The following is a 26,527-nucleotide window of genomic DNA, read 5'->3' on the forward strand; positions in this document are numbered from 1 at the left end:
GTTACCACCCAGGAAAGAGATCTAGGCGTCATAGTGGATAATTGAAATTGTCGGCTCAGTGTGCTGCGGCAGTCAAAAAAGCAAACAGAATGTTAGGAATTATTAGGAAGGGATTGGTGAATAAAACGGAAAATGTCATAATGCCTCTGTATCGCTCCATTGTGAGACCACACCTTGAATACTGTGTACAATTCTGGTTGCCGCATCTCAAAAAAGATATAATTGCGATGGAGAAGGTACAGAGAAGGGCTACCAAAATGATAAAGGGAATGGAACAGCTCCCCTATGAGGAAAGGTTGAAGAAGTTAGGGCTGTTCAGTTTAGAGAAGAGATGATTTAGGGGGGGGATATGCAAATAGCTGTAACACTGCCTGTTGACTCTCCTCTCCTGTACTTTTGTATATCATCCAGTTAACCCCCTCCCCTGTTCATTGTAATTTCCTTTCTCAGTTATTTGTAAACCGACATGATGTGTCCTACGAATGCCGGTATAAAAAAGTTTTTAAATAAATAAAATATGATAGAAGTCTACAAAATCATGAAAGGGCTTGAAAAAGTTAATGTAAATCAGTTTACTATCTCAGATAATAGAAGGAGCAGGGGGCACTCCATGAAGTTAGCAAGTAGCTCATTTATAACAAATCAAAGAAAATTCTTTTTTACTCAGGGCATAGTTAAGCTCTGGAATTCATTGCCAGAGGATGTGGTTACAGCTGTTAATGTAACTGGGTTTAAAAAGGGTTTGGATAAGTTCCTAGAGGAAACGCCATAAACTGCTATTAATTAATAATCAGTAGTAGCTTGAGATCTATCTCATGTTTGGGTACTTGCCAGGTACTTGTGACTTGGATTGGCCAGTGTTGGAAACAGGATGCTGGGCTTGATGGACCCATTGATCTGACCACTATGTCATATCTTAAATTCTTACGTAGAATAAAAAAAATAACAGAAGTGAAAAAGGTACTATAATTATAATGCTCGTCACAGTATGTTTATAATGTGATTGGTGCGGCGTATATATGAGCACACTGTTGAACTATAAGCGGTACCTGATATTGTGGGCAGTTCATGTTATTTATGTTGTTCAATGTTCCTTAGCACATTTTTTCTTGCACTGCAGGTGGAGAGAGATTTTGAACGTGAATATGGAAAGCTGCAGCAGTGAGTATTATAGCCATACTAGTTGAAAGGGAAGCATAAGGAACAAGAGGTTGTGCAGGATGGCACCCTGATGAGAACTGGATGGGCAGGCATAAAGAGAAACGGGGTGTGATGATTCCCTCATGATCCATGGCAAGGTCCCATACGGACACCGCGTTATTAACAGTAAGAGATCAGGATGGGAAGGAGTAGTGAGAGTTGGCAGGGATAAGTTGTGTAGTGTAGATTGTGCTGACTGATCCTGCTATGTGGATCGACTGGAATGAGAGCATGGAGGAATCATCACCAAATCAGTTAAAAGGTGGGTTGAATGTATGCATCCCCTTGAATTCTGGTGTGCTAATTCTTGTTTATTTGTTTGCTGCACTGTAGGCTGGAAGATCAAACCAAGAAACTGCAGAAGCACATGAAGAAGAGCACAGAAGCAGACCTGGGTGTGTAAACAGTGCTTGCAGCTGTATGTCAAAGGGCTGCTGCAGATAGCAGGAAGAGAGCGGCTGTCTTATAGCTGAGCTGTGAGCATTCACACATGGCTTGATAGGGCACTTGGATTTACATTGCCAGTTGCTGAAGGGTGTGACTCTGACCTTGGCACAGAAGAGTGAACGATGTGTATATGTGTGTGTGTGTGTGTGTGTGTATACACGTCAGAGAACCCTAAGATAACGTAACACCCCTAATGTTTTAAATGATTTGAAAGATGCTTAATGTTGCAAGCTTTAGTACACAATGGCAAAGAATATCAAAACTATTCAAAAAATAATTCAAAAAATTAAATTGGGACAATAACACACACACACACACACATTTATCAATTGCCCTAGTCAATCATTCCTCATTCACACCGCCTCTAAACTCTCTGTAGTGTTATGCATTTATAACATACTGTATTTTTCGCTCCATAAGATGCACTTTTTTTTTCCCCAGAAGCGGGGGGGGGGGGAAATGTCTGTGCGTCTTATGGAGCAAATATAAAAAAAAAACAAACTTAACTACAACCCCCCACCCTCCTGATCCCCCCAAGACTTGCCAAAAGTCCCTGGTGGTGCAGCGGGGGTCCGGGTGCAATCTCCTGCACTCGGGCCATCGGCTGCCACTAATTAAAATGGCGCCGACAGCCCTTTACCCTTACTATGTCACAGGGGCTACCGGTGCCATTGGTCGGCCCCTGTGACATAGTAAGGGCATTTTGTGCTCCTACCATGTGACAGGGGCCGACCAATGGCACTGGTAGCCCCTGTGACATAGTAAGGGCAAAGGCTATCGGCACCATTTTAATTACTGGCAGCCGACGGCCCGAGTGCAGGAGATCGCTCCCGGACCCCCGCTGCACCACCAGGGACTTTTGGCAAGTCTTGGGGGGATCAGGAGGGTGGGGAGTTGTAGTTAATTATATTTAAAGGATTGGGGGGGGGGTTTCCCGGGGGGGGGGAGTTCCCACAGAAAGAGAAGGATAAAAGTTTTCTGATCTGGGGAGTGGATCGAAATGGCCCTCCCCAGACCCGAAAACGAAATGGGGACAAAAAAAATGTTATGCACTCCCCTAATTTGCTCCATCAGACGCCCAGGAACAGAGCCGGTTTAGCACACCATATATATATATTTTTTTTTTTTTTTTAATTTCCCCCCTCTGAATCCTAGGTGCGTCTTATGGTCAGGTGCGTCTTATGGAGTGCAAAATACGATATCTAGATATCGCCATAAAACATTGTCAAAATATGTACAAAGTGCTTGTAATGAAACAATGACACGCTTGCAATAGAGCTGGAGTTTCAAGGAAGATACTTTGTGAATTGCAAATGAGTCACATGGAAGATATCTTCATTAAAAAGGGGATACAGTTGAATCTCAGTCCACAAGAAAGGATACTCTGTAATTGTTTCCCAGGACTGTTGTTCCAATGATGTTTCTGTAGTCTCTGTTTTGCTTCTGCTATATCCTGTATTCTTTCTGTCCTTACAAAGGCCTCTGTTCTTGAGACCCTGAATTGGCAAATCATTGTATAAAGAATCAACAATAAGAGATTGAGTCCTCTTCACTAAATACAGTCCATGGTATCAATGCAAGAATAGTTATGAAAAATATTTTCCCCTGAATAGTTTTGATATTCTTTGCCATTGTGTAATAAAGCTTGCAACATTAAGCATCTTTCAAATCATTTAAAACATTAGTGGTGTTACCCTATTTTAGGGTTCTCTGACGGATATGCCATTTTAGGTACCCACATTTCATTTTTATTTTATTTAATGCCTAAATCCAATATACTATATATATATATTTTATCTGTAGCTGGTCCATTCTATCCTAGTTGAAGCAATAATTGTAAGACTGAACCTGGAGTTGCATGTAGGACCATCAAAATTGCTTTGATAATTTAATTTGCACTAAACTCCTGGATATCCCTTTTTTAGTTTTATTTCATTCCTGAGGCAACATTATAGTTTAAAGTTTCTGAAAGTTCCTCCTTTACCCATCTGACTGTTATGAATCAAACACTGTTTTCTCACACGCTGTTAATTCTAATTTAGGTGCGGTTGTAGATTAGATTAATTCCTCTTGTATCTGTTCTGCAGAGTGAATGGGAATTAATTGCACATTCATAGTTCATTAACTATTCTTTTCTGGGAGGTAGTATTGCTCCCAGAGTAGGTAATGTGAAAGTTGGTGGCATTTGCTGTTTTTATTCTTCAGTTAGTTCCTACAGTGTTCACTTATGTATTAGTTAGTCTGATTTTTTTCACACAAGAAAACTAATTCAGGTATAGTAAGGTTTGTATGTGAAACCACTTGTGAATCAGGGTGCTGCTGTTCTGCTCATCATCATAGGCTCATGGAGGATTCACACTAATGCACAAAATGTAGTATACACTTGAAGAGGGAAATCAAAGGAAGAGATTAAAAAAAAATAGGGTGACACGTCACCTTTATTCTGAAAGGCGTATAAATACAAGAAATAAAGTGTTATGCCTCTGGGATCTGTACTGAGGGTAGTTTTATTTAATATCTTTGTGAGCTATATTGCAGAGGCATTAGAAGGAAACGTTTTTGTCATTTTGTAGATGACACCATGATCTGAAACAGTATGTGATCTATGAAAGCCTGAGAAGTGGGTGCATGCTTTGCAGTATAGATTCAATGCAAAAAAAAAAGGTACAGAGTCATGCATTTGGGGTGAAGAAATCCCAGAAGGCAGAACACAATTAGGGGGTGGTGGGGTGAAGTACTGATCTGCACCAACCAAGGTGATCGTGTCTGATTGCAAGGTAGCAAAATAATATAATAAGTCAGTGACAAGACCCAGAGCAATGCTAGAGTGCATAGGGAGAGGAGTAACAGCAGAAAAAAAAGGAGATAATGCCTGTGCATAAGCTCACCTAGAATATTGTGTCCAATTCTGGAGGCGCTACCGAAAGAATGTAGAAAGAGTGGAGGTAGTATAGAGAGAGGCTACCAAAATGATGCAAGGTTAGCACCAAAAGCTATATAAAAAGAGACCTTTAGGTCCTCAATTTTGTATTCTTTAGAGCAGTGGTCCTCAATCTTTTTTCTGTCCTACACCTGTCATGATGCTCAAATACATGACACACTGCCCACTATATTCTGCAGCTGAACTAAAAATAATTTTCAAAATATTATTTTATTGTTAAAAATGGTGCAAGAGAAAGATATAACATTCAGTAACTACTTGTGAAACAAACCTAGTTATTAAATTTTATTTTTTCCACCAAAGTTTTAATCTTCTCTCACTTCATCAATGAGAAATCTGGGACAGATGTGCCACACACAAATTTTCTATACACAGGATTGAACAGAAGACTAACTCTCGCACATCTCACTGTCAATAATTCCAATGCTGGTAACTCTTAAGTAGCAGTTCCTGCCAGGAACTTTGTAAAATAACATGAAAACCTGCACAAAAAGACACTCAGAATATACATAGCAAACCTGCCATACCATTATAGCACTAACATCCGGTACTCAAAAACAGCAACAGCATTGCAAATATAGAACACAATACATGTCTCTTTAGGAAAAAATAAAACAAACTGGACTGCCAAAGACCCCAATGCAGATTCCCTTACTTCTGTCAAAGACGCAAAACACATTCTGCCCCTTACCTATCACAGAGTAAAGGGCCATAAATTAAAAACAGAAGCATGCAGACAAACACTGAAACCTCGTGAAACCAGATTCTCTGGGGCAACTTTCACACTCTTGCGCAGAAGTAATTTTAGTCTGCAAACTTTACACCAGTTTCTACAGGGAAAGTATTCCCTTTAGAAAAATGAGTTGGATTAAAGAGCACAGACCTGCATCTGCTAGTTGTTCAGGGACTTTTTCAGACTAGAAAAATGCACAGGTAGTTCCTGCTGTGCACCCTCCTCAAGCAGCAGGCACATGTGGCTGTTAGAGGAAGCCTAGGCTTGCTATGTCAGATTTTTGGTGATACACCTCCTGCTTCATAGTGACACACTGGTTGAGAACCGCTGCCTTAGAGAAGAGGAGAAACGGGAGATAATTTTCTTTGCTAGAGTCTTACCAGACCAGTCCAGATGCATGGATTTTGCCTCCCTACCAGCAGATGGAGACAGAGAAGATCTAGATAGCTGAACCTGCCCTATATAAGGCTCCGTGCAGCCTGCAGCTCTCCAGTATTCTGTCTTCAGCAAATGGTAGCCTTGCCAGACCCGTGCAACTGGAGAAGTCTGAGAGGTCAAACTGTGTTTTCCGTAGTTGAGTATTGCCGGGGAGGGGGTGGGGTTTATGGGTGGTGGTCCCTGACAGGTCCTCCAGCTCTTTGGAGAATAGAGGATGTTGCTGGAAATCAGAGGAGTCTGACTTCTTCTTCTTTTGAAAAAAGCAATAGTGGATATTTAGAGCCTGAAGGTTCAGTTGCAGTTTAACTTGCAGCCTTAGCTCCAAAGTTGTGTAAAATAAATAAATAAATAAATAAATAAATAAATAAAACATTCGTCAAAGCATTGGGCCAGTAAGCAGAGCACTTCTGTCTCTGAGTACCATGAGAGGTAGAGGAAACAGAAACAGTAACAGAATAAATATGGGATGAGCATAGAATATCCCTAGTTGCAAAGAAATGAGGGGAAAATCAGAGATCAGCTGGAGACTATGGCGATGTGCCAGCATTAATATTGGGCAGAAGGGCCTAATAGTCCTTTTCTGCTGTCATATTCCATATTACATGGTAAAAGAGGAAACTTAAGAATAAGACCAGAGAAAGCAGTAAATCTAACAAACAAGTTGCAACCAAGACAAGAGGATCAGTGAACACCAGGAGTTCTTTATTTTGCACAAAACATCATAAGGGCTTTTTATGATGTTTTGTGCAAAATAAAGAACTCCTGGTGTTCACTGATCCTCTTGTCTTGGTCGCAACTGCTATATTGGATCAGTTTCCGGTTTGCTTTTTTGAATCTAACAAACAAGCACTTTTTTTTTTTTTTGTAAATCGCTTAGGCGTAAAGCGATCAAGAAATTTTTAATAAACTAAACTAGAATATTTTGCGATACCACAGTCCCTATTTGATCTCCAGTGTTATCTTCATGTCCTTGCAGCTAAAGATTCTCTGTACTTATCTCCGGCTTTCTAGAATTCAGTGAACTGGTTTTGCTTCCTCTGGGTAAAGAGATGTTTCCCGAGTCTACCTCCTGGGAGACGTAGATCATGATGTCTTCTGGAACTTCCTTTCAAACTGCGCCTGCGGATCCAAGGAGATTATAGGGCTGCGTCCAGAACATCATCAAGCCTTGAAAACATAAACGGCACAGCCCCCCAGATATAGAGAGACTTTACTGCAGCCAAGGAACAGCTCAAAGGCTTTGGCGTTTCAGCCAGCGGCCAGAGCTGATAAAGCTCTTGGGAAGCCGTGCTTTTTACATAGGACTCTGGGTGGGGGGAACAATCCCTGAGCCCAGAATAGGAAGCTGTGCCGGGCAGTAGCGGCCCTTGTTTACATGACTGGTGCTGGTCTCCTCTGTTTTCACCTCTGTTATGCACAGAAATACTTTCAGAGCCTACACAGCCAGTGCCACCGCAGGAAGTGGGTAGGGGGATACGATTTAAACAGACTTTGTAAAATGAGAAGGCTGAACGATTTGGAGAGGGAATTGTGTTTCCAGATTGCCCGGCCAGCAAAGCAGCCCCAGGCAGCTGGGAGGTTGTTTTATTAATGTGAGAAAGGCTTGGATGTGCTGGCAAGTCAAAGTTGGTATCCGGCAATCTTGCCCTGCATGCTGTTAATTAGCCGGGGAAGTCCTGATGGCACAGCTTTCTCTCTGCTGTGTGCGCGCCATGAGGATGAGAGCACTGATTTGCACGTGTACTCGTACGTTGCATCTCTTCCTGTCATGGAGCATGTACACACGTGTGCAGAATGTCTCGTTCTCTGCATTCATGGGAGCTCTGGGATGAGCCTAGTAGCTGGGATGCTTTAGTTTTCTGCTGCTCACTGGCCTGCTCCCTAAGCCTCATCCCCAGCTCACTGAGAATATGCCTCTTACGTTCAATCTCTTCCCAGCTATGTCTAAATCGGCTGTAAAGATCTCTTCAGACCTGCTCTCCAACCCACTGTGTGAACAGGATCCAGCGTTCCTAGCAATGGTGACCGCTTTGGATACAGCTATGAAAAGAATGGATGCCTTTAATCAGGAGAAGGTGAGCGGTGTCCCGCCTGCCGCTGTGGCATCCTGGGAAGGGCCACAGATGAGTTTATTTCCTAAGGGAGCTTTAAACATTTGACAGTGGGGTGGATTGGACCTCTCGCACGTAGTATTTGGAGGGGAGAGGAGGATAGAAGCAGCCATGTTGTACTGTCAGGGACGGGGGTGGCGGCTGCTTTCCTATTCTCACCGCATGCACTGAAACACTCCAGTGACACAGACCAGGCAAGCAGGGCTTTTGGGCGGGAGAGCAATGTACAACACAACCCTTCCAACTCACAGGGACTGGAGCCTTACACAGCGTTTTCTCTGTTTGCCTCAGGTTAACCAAATCCAAAAGACTGTTACAGACCCCCTGAAAAAGTAAGTGCAAGCGTTTCTTCAGATGGAAAACAAGTCCTGGCTGGAAAGGACGTATAATTGGGTCCTCTCGTGTGCTCGCAGAAATGTCCCTTTTGCCTGCTTTCTCTGTTTGCAATTCTAATGAAAAGTCCAGAGCCCTGAGGGCTCCTGCAGCCGGAACCAGGACTCCTGTCCCTCTGGCCTCCCCTCTCTGCTGTCTCGTCCTTTAATGGCTTCTCGCTGCTAATTGCATTTGATGTTCCTTTTGCTTTAGTCTGCTGGAATGTTTCTAATTTCCTTTTCCTGGTGGGTGGACAGAGTTGAACATGTGGGCACAGATTGTGGAATGGTAACATTCCTTTGCACAGCTCGACGCTGGAACCTCCATCCCAGTGCTTTGCCATCGTTCTCAGCTCATTTCAAAGAGACTTTATTGGCATGACAACCAAAGTAATAAAGTGCAGAAGAGAAATCCAAACAAATCCTAGGTTCTGATTTGTATTTATTTATAGCTGGCTTTCATTGTACAGAAGTGCATCCAAAAGCGGTTCTGGTGGGGTTCTGTACGGGCCCTGATCAGGTTCATTTCTGGCCTGGTGGCAGGATACCACACATATATTTTGCTGCTGTAGCTGCTGTTTCCCCTGGGATTATACTGTGTTTTCTGGATTCTCTCTCTCAGCTCTGGGAAGGGTGCATCTCTGGGATCTTTGTATTTTGATTAGAGTCTGACTTCTTGGAGGTTTCCCTTTCTCATTTGGGGTCCCTTATTCTGCATTTGGTGAGGGTCTGCCTGCGTTCTCTGTATGTGACTGAGGCATGGGATTCTGTCAGCATGTCAGTTCCGTAAGAAGCGGGAGCAGTCCAGTTTCTTCTCTTTTCCCAGGAAGAGGTATGTTGATGTTCTAAGGTCTGGTGCTTTTCCATAGATGGGGATTTTGCTGTTTGAGTCTTGGGAATTAGTGCTGTTCTGTTCTGGCAGGTTTGCTACGTGGGGTGCCAACTGGGTTTGCAGGGTTTTGTGCCTGGCGGTGGAGGGAATTTGTGTGACTGTTACCGAGGTGATGTCAGAACTGGAATATTCTTTTTATTTGGTGAGTAATAAGGGGAAATGCCTTAGTTCTGCTCTGTACATGTTGTTGGGGGGCAGGGGTGGGAGAGAGCTTCTGTGCATGCAGAGCATTTGTTATAGAAAGGCATTAGGTACAGAGTTTCTATTGGGATTCTCTACAGTTTGGGGTTAATCATGGACCCCAGACCTATGTAGGATAATTGGTTGAATGATGCTTGTAAATAATTTTAATAGTAGTTTTACTGGGGGACTGAAACTAGTCAGGGTATTTTTTATTACATAGAAGGGCCCCTTAGAACTTTCTCCTTAATTGTCTGTATAGCCGACTAACACTCCCAGTTGTTTGCATACTCTCTTCTGTTTAATCTTTCTCCTGCTCCTGTTGTGCATGGAGCAAGAGAGGGACCTTGGGGTGATCGTGTCTTGTGATTTAAAGATGGCGAAGCAGTGTGACAAGGCGATAGCTAAAGCCAGAAGAATTCTGGGCTGCATAGAGAGAGGAATAACCAGTAAGAAAAAGGAGATGATAATCCCTTTGTGCAGGTCCTTGTGTTCAGTTCTGGAGGCCGTATCTCAAAAGGGACAGAAACAGGATGGAGGCAGTCCAGAGAAGGGCGCCAAAAATGGTGGGGGGGTCTCCATCAAATGACTTAGGAGAAGTTGAAGTACCTGAATATGTATACCAGGGGTCGGGAACCAATGGCTCGCGAGCCAGATGTGGCTCTTTCGATGGCTGCATCTGGCTCGCAGACAAATCAAACATGGGCTTATGGCGGCGAGGAGCAGTAGCGTCGGTGGCGACGAGGGGCGGCAGCGAGGAGCAGTGACGGCGGCGCACGGGAGGGAGGGAAGGGAAGGGAACCCCCCCCGAGATCTTCCGTCTGCTCCATCTGGGCTCTGACCGACAGCCAGCAAATGCGCCGTAGAGAGCAGCTCTACGGCGCATGCGTGGGCGAGCACGTCGGTCAGAGCAGTGCGTGCCTGCAAAAACAAAATGGTGCTGGGAGGAGCAGTAGTAGCAGCAGCGAGGAGCAGTAGCGGCGGTGGGGAGTGACTGAGGGGAGGGAGGGAGGAGAGAGTGACTGGGGGAAGGAGGGAGGAGAGAGTGACTGGGGGGAGGGAGGGAGGAGAGAGTGACTGAGGGGGGAGTGACTGAGGGGAGGGGGGAGGAGGAGAGAGTGACTGAGGGGGAGGGAGGGAGGAGAGAGTGAGGGGAAGGGGGGAGGTGAGAGGGAGTGGGAGGGAGACTAGAGGGAGGAGGTGAGGGAGTGGGAGGGAGGGATGCATCCATCTTTGTGGGCAGCTGGAGGCAGGGGAGCCGCGGTGGTCTTCGCCGATGTCCATCTCCAGAGGGGGGCTGCAAAAAAGGGAGGAAGGAAAGAGTGACTGAGGGGAGGGGGGAGGTGAGAGGGAGTGGGAGGGAGACTAGAGGGGGGAGGTGAGGGAATGGGAGGGAGGGATGCATCCATCTTCACGGGCAGCTGGAGGCAGGGGAGCCGCGGTCGTCTTCGCCGATGTCCGTCTCCAGAGGGGGGCTGCAAAAAAAGTAAGTCGCTTCGTTGCTTTACACTGCCCGTCCTCTCTCCGATTTTTTCCGCTTTCGTTGCTTCGGGAGGAGGGGAGAGGACTGGGGCTGCCCCGGAGACCAGCACCCATGGACGCGGCCAGGGCAGGTGAGCGGGGGCTGGGGGAAAGTTTGCCGCCTACCCTTACCCCTGCCTCTAACGCAGGGGTAAGGGTAGGCGGTAAGTTAGCAGGTTAAACGTGCAGCAAAACGGCAGGGTAAAAAAGCGATAGTCGGGGTGCGCGTTACTGTATGGGAGGGAATAGGTAATTCGATCATTTACATGTAATATACATGCCGCGGGCAGAAGGGGTTACCCGGTGATTTGAGGACACGGTAAGAGTAGGTTAAAGGGGATTGTGTATCGAGGGTTGGACTAACGCGGCCAAAAAGTGGGTAGAAAGCGGGTTAGGAGCAGGGTAACCACGGCTGCACTTTACTGTATCAACCTGTAATTGCAGAAACCATTTTATCAAAGAAGATGGCTAAAAGAAAAAAAGATGAGGAGTATCATACTTTTCAGCAGGAATGGACAGAGGAATTCGCCTTTGTGGAGAGAGCAGGTTCTGCAGTGTGTCTAATATGCAATGATAAAATTGCATCGATGAAACGGTCAAATATAAAGTGGCATTTCGACACACGCCATACTACATTTGCATCGAAATATCCTGCGGGGGACAGCAGGAAGAAAGCATGTCAAAAGCTACTGTGCAGCGTGCAAGCTAGTCAGCAGCAACTCCGTGTTTGGACCCAACAAGGTGACTGGAATTCGGCTAGCTTTGCTGGTGCTTTAGCAATTGTGAGAGACGGAAAGCCATTCACAGATGGGGAGTATGCCAAAACATTCATGCTTGATGTTGCCAATGAACTTTTTGACGACTTTTCGGATAAAGACAAGATAATCAAACGAATAAAGGACATGCCTCTGTCGGCAAGAACTGTTCACGATCGTACCATCATGATGGCAAATCAAATTGAGGCAACACAAGTGAAGGACATAAATGCAGCACCATTCTTTTCTCTCGCTTTGGATGAGTCAACAGACATAAGCCATTTATCCCAGTTCAACGTGATTGCAAGGTTTGCTGTCGGTGACACACTACGTGAGGAAAGTCTTGCTGTTTTGCCGATGAAAGGGACGAGGGGAGGATTTATTCAAGTCTTTCACTGAGCTCGCTAAAGAAAAAAACCTACCGATGGATAAACTTATTTCGGTGTGTACTGATGGTGCTCCGTGCATGGTGGGGAAAAACAGAGGATTCGTAGCGCTTCTTTGTGAACATGAAAAGAGACCCATCCTAAGTTTTCACTGCATCCTACATCAGGAGGCGCTTTGTGCTCAGATGTGTGGCGAGCAGCTTGGTGAGGTGATGTCGCTGGTCATTCAGGTGGTCAACTTTATTGTTGCCCGAGCTTTAAATGATCGCCAGTTTAAAACACTGCTGGATGAAGTTGGGATTAATTATCCTGGTCTGCTTCTGCACAGCAATGTGCGTTGGTTGTCAAGAGGGAAGGTGCTCAGCCGTTTCGCGGCTTGTCTGAGCGAAATCCGGACTTTTCTTGAAATGAAAAACGTCGAGCTAACACTGAGTGGCTTCTGAAGTTCTACTATCTCGTGGACATGACTGAACATCTGAACCAGCTCAATGTGAAAATGCAAGGTGTTGAAAATACAGTCTTATCCCTTCAACAAGCAGTGTTTGCATTTGAAAACAAGCTAGAACTCTTCATTGCTGACATTGAAACAGGTCGTTTACTACACTTTGAAAAACTGGGAGAGTTTAAAGATGCATGCACAGCAAGTGACCCTGCTCAACATCTTGATCTTCAGCAGCTAGTGGGCTTCACATCTAATCTCCTGCAGTCATTCAAAGTGCGCTTTGGAGAATTTCGTGAGCGCACTTGTCTTTTTAGGTTCATCACCCATCCACACGAGTGTAAAGTGGACAGCGCCGACCTGAGTTACATCCCCGGTGCCTCCATCAGAGATTTTGAGCTACAAGCTGCTGATCTGAAGGCCTCAGACATGTGGGTGAATAAGTTCAAGTCACTGAATGAAGATTTGGAAACACTTGCACGACAGCAAGCAGAGTTGGCGAGCAAACACAAGTGGGGAGAAATGAAAAAACTTCAACCCGCGGACCAGCTGATTGTCAAAACTTGGAACGCGCTTCCCGTCACATACCACACACTGCAGCGTGTGAGTATTGCTGTACTGACAATGTTTGGCTCTACGTATGCATGTGAGCAGTCTTTCTCACATCTAAAGAACATTAAGACCAACCTACGATCACGTTTAACGGCTGGAACTCTCAACACCTGCATGAAGCTTAACCTCACCACATATCAACCAGACTACAAAGCCATCAGCAAAACCATGCAGCACCAGAAGTCACATTAATGGTAAGAAGTACTTTATTCATCATTGGTTAGCAACAGCATAACAACGTTATTAAAAAGAATTCAGAGACTTATTGTGCTTTAAAAGTGTTGGTCTTACATAAAATGCACATATTTACTTGTATTTAGGTTTAAACATATTGTATGTCTCTCACGGAATTACATTTTAAAATATGTGGCGTTCATGGCTCTCTCAGCCAAAAAGGTTCCTGACCCCTGATGTATACCCTGGAGGAGAGGAGGAGCAGGGGAGATGTGATGCAGACCTTCAGATACCTGAAAGGTTTTAATGATGCGCAATAGACAAACCTTCTCCATTGGAAAGAAATCAGTAGAACTAGGAGTCACAAAATGAAACTCCAGGGAGGATGACGCAGAACCAACATCAGGAAATATTTCTTCACGGAGAGGGTGGTGGATGCATGGAATGCCCTTCTGAAGGAGGTGGTGAAGAGAAAAACAGTGAAAGATTTCAAAGGGGCATGGGATAAACACTGTGGATCCCTAAAGACCCAGTTGGATGGAAAAGAAGAAAAGAGTGCATGGGGGTAACTTACTGATGTGGTGGTTACTACCCTTAACCAATAAACCTTCATACTGTTGATGCAACTCCATCATTGCTCTCTGCTTTAACGGCAGGGGGAAAAGAGGGATTAGTTTCAGACAGCAACCAACAAGGACATTGAATTTTACGGTCTGGGAAAACAAAGAAGCATGAGGGTAACTTGCTGATGCGGCTGTTACTACCCTTAACCAATAAGCCTTATATTTGTGATGCAACTCAACATTGCTCTCTGCTTCAACGGCAAGAAGTAATGGGGAATTGGACTCAGCAATCAACAAGGGCCCTGACTTTGACGGTTTGAGAAACTAAGTATGGGGCTAACTTGTATGGCGTGGGAGATGCCACCCCCTGTTGCAGCCATTATGGGGGAGACCGGTATGGTGTGGCTGGATAACTGGGTATCTTTAAGACTGCTCTCTGGCACAACAAGATTGGCCCATATAACTTAGCCATATAATAAGAACATAAGAACATGCTGAATATCTGCGTTAGCCCTTCTCAAGAACACAACTGGAATGCCTCCGATTTCTCCAGGTTAGTTTTTAGCCAGATAAAAACATACCCAGATAAATCAGCAGCAGGTCAGCATGGTGGAAATTCAAATCCTGTGGTTTGTCTAAGTCTGAAATTAGCCAGACAAACCTCCATGTTCATATTGAAAGTGGTTTGTCTGGCTTGGTTAGTTGGGACTGATTGGTTAGTTGGGACTGAACCAACTAACCAATCAGAACTTCTCCCAACCCGACTCACTATTGTTTACAATTGGGAAAAGAAGAGGGAGGAGACTGGGGACAATGTGAAGCTGAAAACCCGTGACATCCAGGGGGTTTTCACCTGCTGAGACCTGCACTCCTTCTGCAGGTGTCAGCTCTATGGCACCCCTCTTACATTGCTGATTGAAAACTATGTAGTGCCGTTCTAAAAGGAAGAGCAGGAAGGAAATGCTACTGGTCTTGCCTCCCCATGCAGCCTGTTGGCTGGCTGTGGGAATGTCTGCCAATGGGCTACAGGAGGCCAGGGAGCAGCAACAGTGTAGGACAGACAGACGCTTCCTACTTTGGTCTCCTGAAGTGCAGTGGAGATGGGGAGGGCTCCTGAGAGAGAGAGGAGCTATGAGCAGTAGTGAAAAGGGGACTGAGATGAGTAGAGGAAGAGAGGGAATGCTGGCAGGAGATAGAATATCGCTGTGACAGTCTGGAAGAGGAACTCCAAGTAGGATTCTAGCCGACAGAGTTGGAGAGAAACTGTGAAGGGAAGAGGGCTGATAGTGGAGCTGAAGGAGAGGAACTAAGAGAGAGGACATGGGCTATGAGAAGGGAGAATGAAATACAATCTGGAAGAGGCGGCATGAGCTGGCGTGAGGGGTTAAGTGAAGAGGACTGGGGTAGGGTAGGTAAATAGAAAAAGAAAAGTTGTAAGAAGATAGGGGATCATGGTGGAGGGAAGAGGGATGGAAGTGGCAGGAGGGAGTGAGACTAGGAGGAGGTGAGAGAAGATAATGAGCTGTGGAGAGACAACTGACTGATAGAAAGAGATGCGCATGGAGGAAAAATAACAAAAATGATAATCAAGTGGACGACTAGAAAATAAGTTTTAAAAGAATGAGGAGGTAGAGAGGAAACTAAGAGAAAGCCAAGTACAAACAGATGGGATACACAGGTTGGAAAATTTGGTTTAAGTTTGAAGACTTCTGTGCTAGTTGGGATAGGTCAAGTGTGGCATCTGCCCTTTCTTTCCAGCCCTGCAGTCAGGTATGTCCAGTAGTGCTACAGCAGTGAGAAGTGATAGCAGTAAGGATGAGGATGTGTGTGCGCTTCCCCCTTGGCAGGTCCAGTATTGAGAGGGTTTGAATTGAGGAATGAAAGAGAAAACTGCTCCCCTTGTTCACAAAGAATTAGAAAGAAATCATTCCCCTGCTCTGTCCTACAGGGGTTTCCAGGCTGCGGGCAGGAAGCATCGCATGCCGCTGTGGCCCTGGAGCTGGGGAGGTGCTGACTGCTTGCCAGGGAGTCTGATGTGGACTCGGCAGGCCTGGGACCGGCTCTGGCCTGGAATCTGTGCTGCAGGGGATGGGGAGGCAGGAGCAGGGAAGGAATCCAAGCCTGTGGAGGAGGGGAAATCACAAATTGAAGTGAGCTGATCCTGCTAATGACAGGAAGCCTAACATGCTGACGCGGAGAGAAAGGAGTGGGCAACAGTGTAGGAGTGGGTGAACCAAGGCTGCAGAGGAGAGGAGCCGGCTACGGAAGGGGGAGAAGAAACTTGCTTGGAGGAATTGGGAGAGGAACAGAGCAAGCTAAGGAGATGCAGGGGGAGTGGAGCAAGCAGAGGAGAATTAACTAACCTGCCCTCAAATATAAAAATCAAAGTATGCCCATGCAGAGGGGTAGAATTAAAATAAATAATAAAAATAAAAAGAGTACATAGGGGTGTGGAAAAGAGGATAAGATGGGGAGAGGAAGAAGAGATTGGGAGAATGTGAGAGGAAAGGACAAAAGGTTAAGAGCGTGGTGGGGGAGACACGTGTGGATGGGCGACAGGGGAGGGGGAGGAGACTGGCAGGACTGAGCTGGGGCTGGGGAGAAGAATGACTGGTGGGACTTTGAGTGCTTCCCTGCTTTTGTTCTTCCCTACGTCCACATTACCTGCTCCTCCGTGGATATTTAAATACAGGCCGGCCAGTCGCATGAGCCACCTGTTGAGTTCAGCACCCCCTCAGTCATTTTCAAAAGCTGGCTCCTCTGCCTCCTTCCTTTTATAATCCAGCATGGCATCGACAGCCCTGGGAAGGGGGCTGCAGGCGCTGAATCCCGCCTGCTATATGATGGCTGTGAATGCTGCCTGGAGAGCAGCCTCATCCCCGTCCTGGCACGATGGGCAGCAACCTAAGCAGTTTAACCCTTTGGGTTTGGCTCCCTAGTGTGTACCATTGAATTCTTTGATGTCTGCAGTACTCCTGAGGACATCCTGCTGCTCCTGGGAGCAGGGACATGCATCCTTGGTGCGAATGCCGTGTCGTCCTGTGACTCCTCCAGCAGTGAGGGGAAACATACAATTTGGAGACTCCTTCAGTCCATGCAGCCCTACTTCTGGCGCTGTGTGTGACCAGGGCAGGGGGCACTGGTAGCATTTGGCTCCCTTAACCCCTTCTCCCCATATATCCACGCATAACTTTAATATCCACATCCTAATAGGTGTGCAAATAGGGGTGTATATTAAGAGTAGGAAGGATGTATTCCCTATTTGCTCATGGTTCAGTACTGTGAGTGTCTCGGTCTTTCTCTGCAGATTCAGTAGTGTATTTCCAAGCCTGAACATGGCAGTAAAGAGACGGGAGCAGTCCCTGCAGGACTACAAGCGTCTGCAGTCCAAACTGGAGAAGTATGAGGAGAAGGAGAAGACTGGGCCAGTCCTAGCTAAACTGCATCAGGTACAGAGCTGGGGGAGGGGTGGAGTTGGGCTCACCATCACCATGAGAAAGAGGGTGCAGGTAGAGGGGTATACATTGTAGGCTTACTATTGCCATGGGTTGAAGGGTGGGGGTGTAGTGAGCTTACCATCGCCATAGGATAGAAGGTGCAGCCACAGAGCTGGGTGAGGAATGTAGTGCGCTTACTATTGAGACAACAAAAAAAAAAAGGCAGATATCCCTCTATTTGAATCCAAAAAACACCAAAAACGAGAGAGAATCACAAATTTCAATTTATAACAAATTCATACAAAAATATTTATTAGAAAAGACTGAAACCCATCAAAAAGAACACAGCATCAGAAACAGAAGGTGTGAAATGATGTACATCCCCCGCCTCTCGCCGCACAATGGGCCCCAAATGGTATCAGTTTACAACCCCTGTAGTTTCATTCATTTGCCGGTCCTTTAAATTTTATACTCATCTAAAGATATTAGAACATTTATTTATATAACTTAAACAAGAATGTCACCCACCACTAACATTGTATATCAAAAATATATCTAGCCTCCCTGGAAAACATTTGTAAACATGACTTATCTGACACCATCTACTAGCTCTTCAAAAAGCTCCAGAATGCCTGATATGAGCTGCTGTTTCGGCGTGTAATGCCGCCTGCCTTAGGGGCAAAGTAAATAGGAACAAAATCGCCCTGAGTAGAGGGGCAATAATCTTTAATGAGAACCCACTGCGCGGCGAGAGGCGGGGGATGTGCGCCGTTTGACACCTTCTGTTTCTGACGCTGTGTTCTTTTTGACGGGTTTCAGTCTTTTTAAGTAAGTATTTTTGTATGAATTTGTTATAAATTAAAATTGGTGATTATCTCCCATTTTTTCTGTGAGCTTACTATTGCCATGAGATGGGGAGGGATGTACGGTGCCATGATATGCAGGGTGCAGCTACAGAGGTGGGTGAGGACTGTGCCAGACTCCCTAATACTCCTGTGCCTTTACCAGTGCCAACGGATGAAGTGAACAGAGATTTGGTTTAGTGATGAGTTGTACCCCTCCCGTTTCAGGCTCGGGAAGAGCTGAGGCCTGTTCGGGAGGATTTTGAAGCCAAAAACAAGCAACTCTTAGAGGAAATGCCTAAATTCTACAATAGCCGCATCGACTACTTCAAGCCTAGTTTTGAAGCTTTAATCCGTGCACAGGTGAGTCCCTACACAAAGCGTATTGTGCACAGCGAGGCAGTGCTGTAAATACACATGCAGTGTGCTGTGTGACTGATCTGGGTGCCCGCTCATATTTGGGTACTTAGTCTCAGGGTGTTTTTTCTTCAGTTGGTACATGCTGGTACTTAGTACTGGGATCTTTTTTTCCCATGCATCAGCCCCTGGGAAATGACAGGAAGTGAGAGGCTAGATTAGGGAGCTGAGTAACTCTACTCTGATCTGTTTTCTCCAAATGCACCCCCTTGCCGCCTGTTCCCTGCAGCTGCCTGGGAGGGGAGAAAGCAAGGGAATGAGATTTGGGGCACTGGTAATAAAGTTGAGGCTAAGCCTTGTGTTTCCATGCCGTAGGATGGGCACAGAGTGCTCATGCCCCCAACTCTATTGGCCATTGTGCTGAATGTCACTCAGCAGAGTACAGCCCTCTGCTCCCTAACCCAGCTGGCCGCCTCCTTCTGGTCGTTTCCCCCCTCCCCCGAGTAGCTGGAGAGGACACTGCAGAAGGCCCACAGCTCTTTGTGCTCTTGGGATTCAGAATTCAGCAGGGGGCAAGGGTGGTGGTGATGTGATAAGGGGTGAAGGGGTAGATGCTTGGGGAGAAGGTACAAAGAGAGAGAGAGAGATGCACTAGAGATGGGGGGGGGAGGGAGAGAGAATAAAGCATGGGAAGTGGAGAGAGGAATGCACCAATATGTGTGTTGGGGATGGGGAAGGGAATGAGAGAGAAGCATTAGTGGTGCCTCTAACACCTCTCCCCCACCTACACCTCTCTTCCCACCTCCCCACTGGTGCCTGTCTTTCTCTCTCTCTCTTTCTTCACCCACATTGGTGCTTTTCCCATGCCGTGACAGTGCAGAGCAGACAGTATCAGGTAAGATCACGGTTCTTTTATGCCTCCTGCCAGCGGGAAGATTTCCCTGTGTCTGAGCTTTGCAGTTGGTTGCAGGGAGCAGAACTTTCACAGGGGTGTGTAGCCCGCAAACTGTGGGACTCTGGGTGGTCCCTCCTCTCTCTCTGCATCTGGCACCTCTCTTTCTAGGAGAAAAAGCCCTGATGAATCTGGTGTGTAAATGCTTCCCTGTGTCTGTAGTTTGAGAACAGCCTGAGACAGCTTCCAGACTTCTCATTTAGGGACTGGGCATGGAGCCTGCTGCCCTCTAGTGGCCAGTTATCAATGTCTCTTCTCCTTTGGTTAACACCGAAAGGGGTCAATTTCCAGTAAAGTGCCTAACTGCAAACATACACAGACACTCGTAATCCCACATACAACAACCAATTAGTCAAATAGAAGGTATCCATGCATTGTATCTGAATATTTTGCAGTTCTGTGGCTAAAAATACGCATTTTCATATACGTTTCAAAAGCAGAGCATAAGTTAGCTTCATGCCCACAACATGCGGATTCTCTTGGATATTAAATGTACCTGTGTAGGTTCCAAACACGCCTCCAAACATCTCTCAGATCACCTTTCTCCTATGTGGCCAAAAATTTGTACATACTGTTAGGAGGCAGAGAATTCCCTTTACCTGGATCTGACTGACTTAGGTGGGTCAAATACACCTAACTCTGGAAAGATTTACCCCAGCTGACTCCGAGCATACCGGCCTGAAAATGATGCTGTACCTAGACGCTCGTCCTGATACATAGGTAAGCGAGCTGTGGTGTACAGTATGTGCAGTGGTTGGATGTGTGTGTCTGACCTCTGTGTGTGCTGGTCATGTTTGGCTAGATACTGGGGCAGAGCACAATTAGTGCTCTGCCCCAGTATCTTTGGCACCGCTCTCTTCTAATTATTCTCTCACACGCTCTTACATTAACGCTGCTTCCAAACTCACAAGCATTCACACACAGTACACTTACACACATGCTATCATGCATATATACTCTTATACATACATGCACTTATTCTTCCCTATGCTCACATATGCATGCTTATGCTGGCTGAAAAGTGGAATATAAGTCTAAGTAAGATTTGCACATATACTCTTATGCACAGAAATACATTTTCACACACGTATATGTTATACTCTGTCACACATGCTACATACATACATCTTAACTTGAGATCTGTGTGGACCGGAAGCCTCTTAGATATCATCCTCTCTTTCCCATACTGACACACGGGTACACAGTGCCAGGGGAGGGTAACATCGGAAGCTATGAAAAGGACGTGAGTGGAATTTATCAGTGACAGGGCAAGGAAAGAGCCCTGTAGCATGCATGTTTAGTGCTCCATCTGACAGCGGGATTGTTTCAGTTTTACCTGGTAATGAAACACAAAAGATGGGAGGGGTGGGGGAAGTACTGAGATTCCTGTTTGCCTCTCTCAGGACTCTCTCCCAGTGCACTGCTGCTGGCAGAGAGAGGGTTAAAGCATGGATGGCACTACTGTAGAGTCTGCTGAGCCCTCCAGAAGGGAAGATATTAATAGAACAAGAATATAGAAGTCCCTTGTGTTCCTCCTGTCCTTCAGCAGCAGCAGCTGAAGAAAGGCAGAGGGAGAGGTAGGATACGGTCTCCATGGATACTGCACCAGTGCTGACCCAGGCAGTGGCAGTACCCATAGACAGAGAGAGAGGTGGAAAAACCGTCACCATGGATACTGCACCAAAGCTGAGCGAAGGAAGAGGGGAGAGAGCCAGGCAGTGGCACTACTAGTGAAGGGGGGGAGAGAGAGAGGTGGGATACTTCCTCCATGGGGACTGCACCGGTGCTGAGCCAGGCGGTGGCAGCACCAGCCAAGGAAGAGAGAGAGAGAGGTTGGGATATTGCACCAGTGCTGAGCCAGGCAGCGAAGGTACCATCGGAAGGGGGGAGAGAGTTGGCATGCTGCGTCCCTGGATATGGCACCAGTCTGTGGCACTGCCCACCAAGAGAGGGAGGTTGGGATGATATGTCCATGGATGCAGCGGCAGTGCTGACCCAGCAAAGAGAGAGGTGGAGCACCGCAGCAATGCAGAGCCAGGCGGCAGTACTTGTGAAAGGCGGGAGGGAGATAACATATCAAAATTATGTAGTGCTTTTTAAATAAAATATTAAGCAATTTTCTAACCATTCTGTATTGGGCTTATTTTCCCTTTTTTGTATCTTTGATCTATCAAACCTTTGGCTAGGCTCTCTTCCTTTTGAAGCTCTCTTTGTCATCTCTTTCCTCTTGCTTTTACAAATCTTCTTCATGTTCCTCTGCCTGACTTTTTTCCCTTCCCTCTGTTGCCTTTGTCCTCCCTCCAACTTTCTCTGCCTTCCTCTGTCCTTTTTTTTTTCTGTTGTTCCTTCCTGCTCTTTTTCTCTGACCCCTGCCTTCCTCCTCCTTAGCTCTCTCTGCTCCCTCTCCTGCTCTTCTCGCTGTCTCCCTTCTGCTTTCTCTGTCCTCCATCCTGCTCTCCCTGTTTGAAATTGGCCATGGGCTAAGACCTTGGTCCATGTTCTGCAGCCTTTCTTCTTCCAGCACCTTCTGCTGGTAGGAGGATTGCAGTGCCCCGAAAACTATAAATTTCAGAGCAGTGCTCTCCCTCCCTGAAAGGAGAGGCTGCTGGAGAACTTTGCATAGCAACAGTTTCTATGCCAACCCTTATCTTGCTTTGCAAAAAAAAAAAAAAAGGTTTGTCTCAGTTTTTGCAATATATCGGTAACTGAGTTCCTGCATACTACACTAATATAACTCTCTCATTTCTAAAGAATAACTGGATGCTTAGAAAGCTATAGGGAACAAGGATGGATTCTCTAGACATCTATAAGGTGCTACAGATACCTGCCACACTGTGGCAAGCAGCATGGAAGCTGTAGGTTTGATATTTGCCCTAAAAAAGCACAACCGTGTATGTAAATGCTAGAGATATTGTGGTAGCTATGGGAGAGATTGCTCTCAAAGCACTGACATAACTGCATGGATGATTCAGGGGTTTATCACTGAGTGTTCCCCCCAGTGTGTGGGCTGGAAAGGGCAGAGTTCCTGACTCACTGATTAGGAGAGATGGTGTCATTGTGTAGGAAGAAGACACTGTCGGAGGCTGGGGAGGAATGGGAGCCTAGGAGGAGGAGAAAACACCGTAGTTAAAAGGGAGCCGGAAAACCCCTCACTGCCCCTCCTACGCAGCCCCAGGAGAGCAGGAATTCCTCTCACACTATTTATTCTTCTGTTTTCCATCTCATCCTAGGTCGTGTTCTATACTGAAATGTACAAAATCTTTGGCGATCTGACTGAGCAGATTGATGAGCCAGGACTAACTGATGAGCAGCGAGAGGAGGAGAATGAGGCTAAACTGAATGAACTGCGAGCTCTGTCCATTGTAGCTGATGACTGAGGGCTGGGGCACCATCCATAGGCAGCACCATTGCCAGTCTGACTGTGAGTGGAGTCTTGGATTTCAGCAGTCAGATGAACTTTTTAATACACTACAAATTTTAATCGGACCAGAAGCCCCCAGGAGTTTCCTGCTGCTGTGTTCCATGCACAGCTTGTTCTGTCGTGTAACCTGCATTCTAACTGCTGTCAGCTGTTCCGTGTGCATCCAGGGTCAGTCTAGCATGGTATAAAATGTATTCAGATTGGGACTGTGGACTGCACTAACTGGGACTCTGAGGACTTTCTGCTAGTTTTACACTTTTTTTCCCCAAGTGAACTTATTTAAAATGCAGTATAATTAGGGCTTCTTTTTTCAGCTGGTTCTTTTTTGTTGTTGTTTTTAGCTATTTTAGTTTATGTAGATATATTGGGAATTTTCTCTTCCACCTCCTTTGCTCATTCTGTTCTTTTCCTCCCACCTCTGACGCCCTTGGAAACATCTATGTAGAGGACCAAGCAGCGGGAAGAAGAGAATGGAGGTCCACGGGTCCATGAGCACTCGTGCAGCTGAGGAGCTGTTAACCCAGAAAAGGTGCAGATACAGGGCAGTGGTTCTAAGCAAAGGGGTGGAGTGAGAGAGCACTGGGGGACGGTGTTTAATAAGCCCTGACCACTTTGTTTAGTGGAGGTGACTTATCAGTGTTTATAGCTAAAAAACAGAAGCCCTGCGTGTATTGTATCTTGGGCTGAATGTGGTGTGCAGATTTCGGGTCCTGTACCACACACAGTTGCCCTGCACTACTCATTTACCAAAAGAAAACTTGCTTTGCTATCTGTATTTCTCTGTGAACACGCAGGATGTAATTCAGCCATGCAAGTGGATGATTTCATCCACTAGCACTGATACGGGCATGAGCTCTTAGATGTCCTAAGCATGTGTGAGTGTTCCCATGCTGCCATGCACCTCTCTTCAGTTATTGTTCTTCTCCCTGAGGTTTGCTCTCTCTCTTGTTTGCTGATTTTTCCCTGCATTTTTCTAGATTTTTTTCTTTCAAGTTCTTTCTTCTTTTCAATTTCCCAGGCTACTCTATTTAATTTTTATTTTTATTTTTTTTTTGATTAACATTTTTATTGAAATGTATAGCAACATACAGCTGAAACATAGACAGATAAATCTTCAAATAACAACAAGGTTCATATACAAGCCATTGTTCCGTCATTCAATTAATATCAATGAAAACACCGCCATACAAAATCCGGTATTCCCAACCCGCCCCCCCCCACCCCCCCTCCCCCATGCTGAAGATAAGTAAGTAAGTAAGAGTGAGAGACTCCCTGATCAATCAGCTGAGAAGCTATATATCCAACCCTTCGGCCCGCCTCCGGAGTTGCCAGGTATGGTAAGGAAGCCAGACCTTCTGAGTAGATCTCCCCAGAATGGGTCGGCGTGGAGTCTGATGAGCATGTACAAGGCTTAGGGTGTGCAGCCTAGGATATATTTTCTCAAGAGCTAGAGGGCCTTAATTTTTATTTTTTAAGGAGCATCACAAAATAAAATTTAAAAAACTGGGCAAGGAAAAGAAAGAATTTTATAACAAAAATAAATAAATAACCCCTCAGTTGGAACTACCATTCGCAACTAATTTTTCCACTGAATCCTTCCATCCAAAAGCCTCACTCATTCATTGAACTGTTAGACAGATGCCTCCATTTAAGGGTGGGGAGCACAGCTCAACAATGTTTGCATCCAAGGAACTTAAAGCACATCCAAACAAAGACTACAGATGAATCATCTGGAACGAAGAGCCATTTTCAATTCTCTTTCAGCATTTGAACCATGGCTGAAGGGAACACTAGTTTCAGTTCAAACAGACAATCAAGTAGCTATGTATTACATAAATGGGGAAGAACAGGATATTCAAACCTTTGCGCAGAAGCAAGTGAGATATGAAATTGATTTCCATGCCTTCAGCACTTGTCCTTGCTAAACCAGTATGTCTGCAGAGTCTCCAATCTCTTAAGTCAATACGACAGAACAGTTATTCACCCCAATCTTCCATCCTTGGCACTCACAACCTTGATGTTAAAGCAGATTAGTGAAGACTATGCATCTATCCTTGGCAGTAAACGAAGTGATTCTGCACGTGTTTCTACAGTTTTAAATGGAACTATATGATATATATACGTCACAGAAGGAACATCCATCCATTCAGTTGCTAGATTTCCACCCTTTTATAATATTGTGTCAGCCTCTTGAGATCAAGATTTAATTCTGTCAGAGTACACTAGAGTGCTGTTGTAGTGTTATCAACATTTAAAACGTGTTCCGGTTTCACAATATCTAATGGTAGCAGGATTCATTAAAGGCCTATACCATCTCCATTCACCCATAAGAGCCCCATCAACTCAGTAGGATCTAAATATCTCAACTAATGCAACCTTCCTCTGAATCCTTAGAAACTTGAGTTCCACAGCTGCTTTCTTAGAAAGTATTTTTAATTGCAGTTACCTAGGCATGTAGAGTTAGCCAATTCCAAGCCTTATTGATACATAACCCTACACACACATATCTTTAGAATCCATTCTAAGTTTTTTACGTAAGGTATTTCCTCAATTTCACATGAATTAAACTAGTTTCACCAGCATTCTTTCTAAAACCTCATTCTAACAAGGCGAACAAGTCCTTCACATCTTGGATTACAGAAGAGCTTTATTGTATTTGGAAAGGTCTAAACCTTACAGAAAAACTTGTCAACTGTTTGTTTCTTACAACCAAAATAACCAAGAGTTGCCAGTTATGAACAAATGCTCTTCGCCTGGATATCAAACTGCATTTCGTATTACTATACTAAATCTTGTCAATTTCATGGCAAAGTAAAGGCACAGCAAGTGTGATCAATTTCAACTTTCCCAATGTATCTTTGTTAACTTCCACTCAAATCTGCAAAGCGGCTACGTAGTCCTCTCTCCATACCTTCATTAACCATTACTGTCTTGATGAGGGTTCTTGGAAGGATAGTGCCTTTGACCAAACAGTACTTACCCTGGCTATTGTTTTTTGGTTTTGTTGTTTTTGTATGGTTCTGATAACTAATAAACTTTAAATTAAAAAAAAAAGTCTATTTAAGAGCTGCATCAATTCTCCCTCCTTCCTCTTGGTACCAGGTTGCCATGCTCCAGCCACCTGAAGAAGTACAATTATACCATATAAATCTTAGCATGGGAATCTCCCCCCCCCCCCCCCCCCAATGTGGCTGAATGAAGTCCTACTTATCCACTGAGAAACCAAAGTGCATTACTTCTTAATGGATGTTCTGTATAAACAGCCATACAATCCCACCCTAAAGAGTTGAAGCTTAACGTGAATTGACTGAGGAGACTGGCATGGTGCCAGCAGCGCAGGAACACCTGTGCATAGCCACATCAGCACCGCCAGATGACATCACCCACTTGTGCAGCTGAATTGTCCTGCTGTCTATGAATATTTTCCAGGTAAGCAGCTCTACTTTACTATCTAACTTCAAATCGGTCTACATGTCACAGTGATGTATAGTGTCTAAGTAACACAAGCAAAGAGTGATGGCCATGTCTTTATTCACACTAAAACCTGTAAATTGGTATGCTTTTATTTGTTGTATTTGGTGTCTGATTCTTCCATTATGTACTGGGGCTGGTAATGCAGGTGAGAGCTCCAGAGGGAAAAAAAAAAAGGGGGGGCGTCGGCAGCAACAGAAACCCGGCACTCTGAGCAGGTAACTTGTATCTGTCTCTCCCAGAAAAGCACAAGCTTACATGTGCAGTATGGATATGATAGGAGT

The 26,527-nt window shown here is 45.3% G+C and overlaps 1 protein-coding gene across 3 annotated transcripts in view; it reads left to right on the top strand.

The window, feature by feature from the left end:
- The window catches only part of BIN3 (bridging integrator 3), a 70,916-nt gene extending 44,589 nt beyond the window's left edge, over positions 1-26,327 (top strand). For all 3 annotated transcript variants that reach the window (XM_029603779.1, XM_029603781.1, XM_029603780.1), the window contains 7 exons: positions 1,121-1,161; positions 1,534-1,595; positions 7,698-7,834; positions 8,162-8,202; positions 17,071-17,212; positions 18,271-18,405; positions 22,582-26,327. In XM_029603779.1, the coding sequence (XP_029459639.1) occupies positions 1,121-1,161; positions 1,534-1,595; positions 7,698-7,834; positions 8,162-8,202; positions 17,071-17,212; positions 18,271-18,405; positions 22,582-22,728 (705 nt within the window). In that variant the 3' untranslated portion in view covers positions 22,729-26,327. The remainder of the gene's footprint in view (positions 1-1,120; positions 1,162-1,533; positions 1,596-7,697; positions 7,835-8,161; positions 8,203-17,070; positions 17,213-18,270; positions 18,406-22,581) is intronic.
- Positions 26,328-26,527: the final 200 nt, after the last annotated feature.

This window comes from Rhinatrema bivittatum, chromosome 5 (genome assembly GCF_901001135.1).
Source record: "Rhinatrema bivittatum chromosome 5, aRhiBiv1.1, whole genome shotgun sequence".
Lineage (NCBI taxonomy): Eukaryota > Metazoa > Chordata > Amphibia > Gymnophiona > Rhinatrematidae > Rhinatrema > Rhinatrema bivittatum.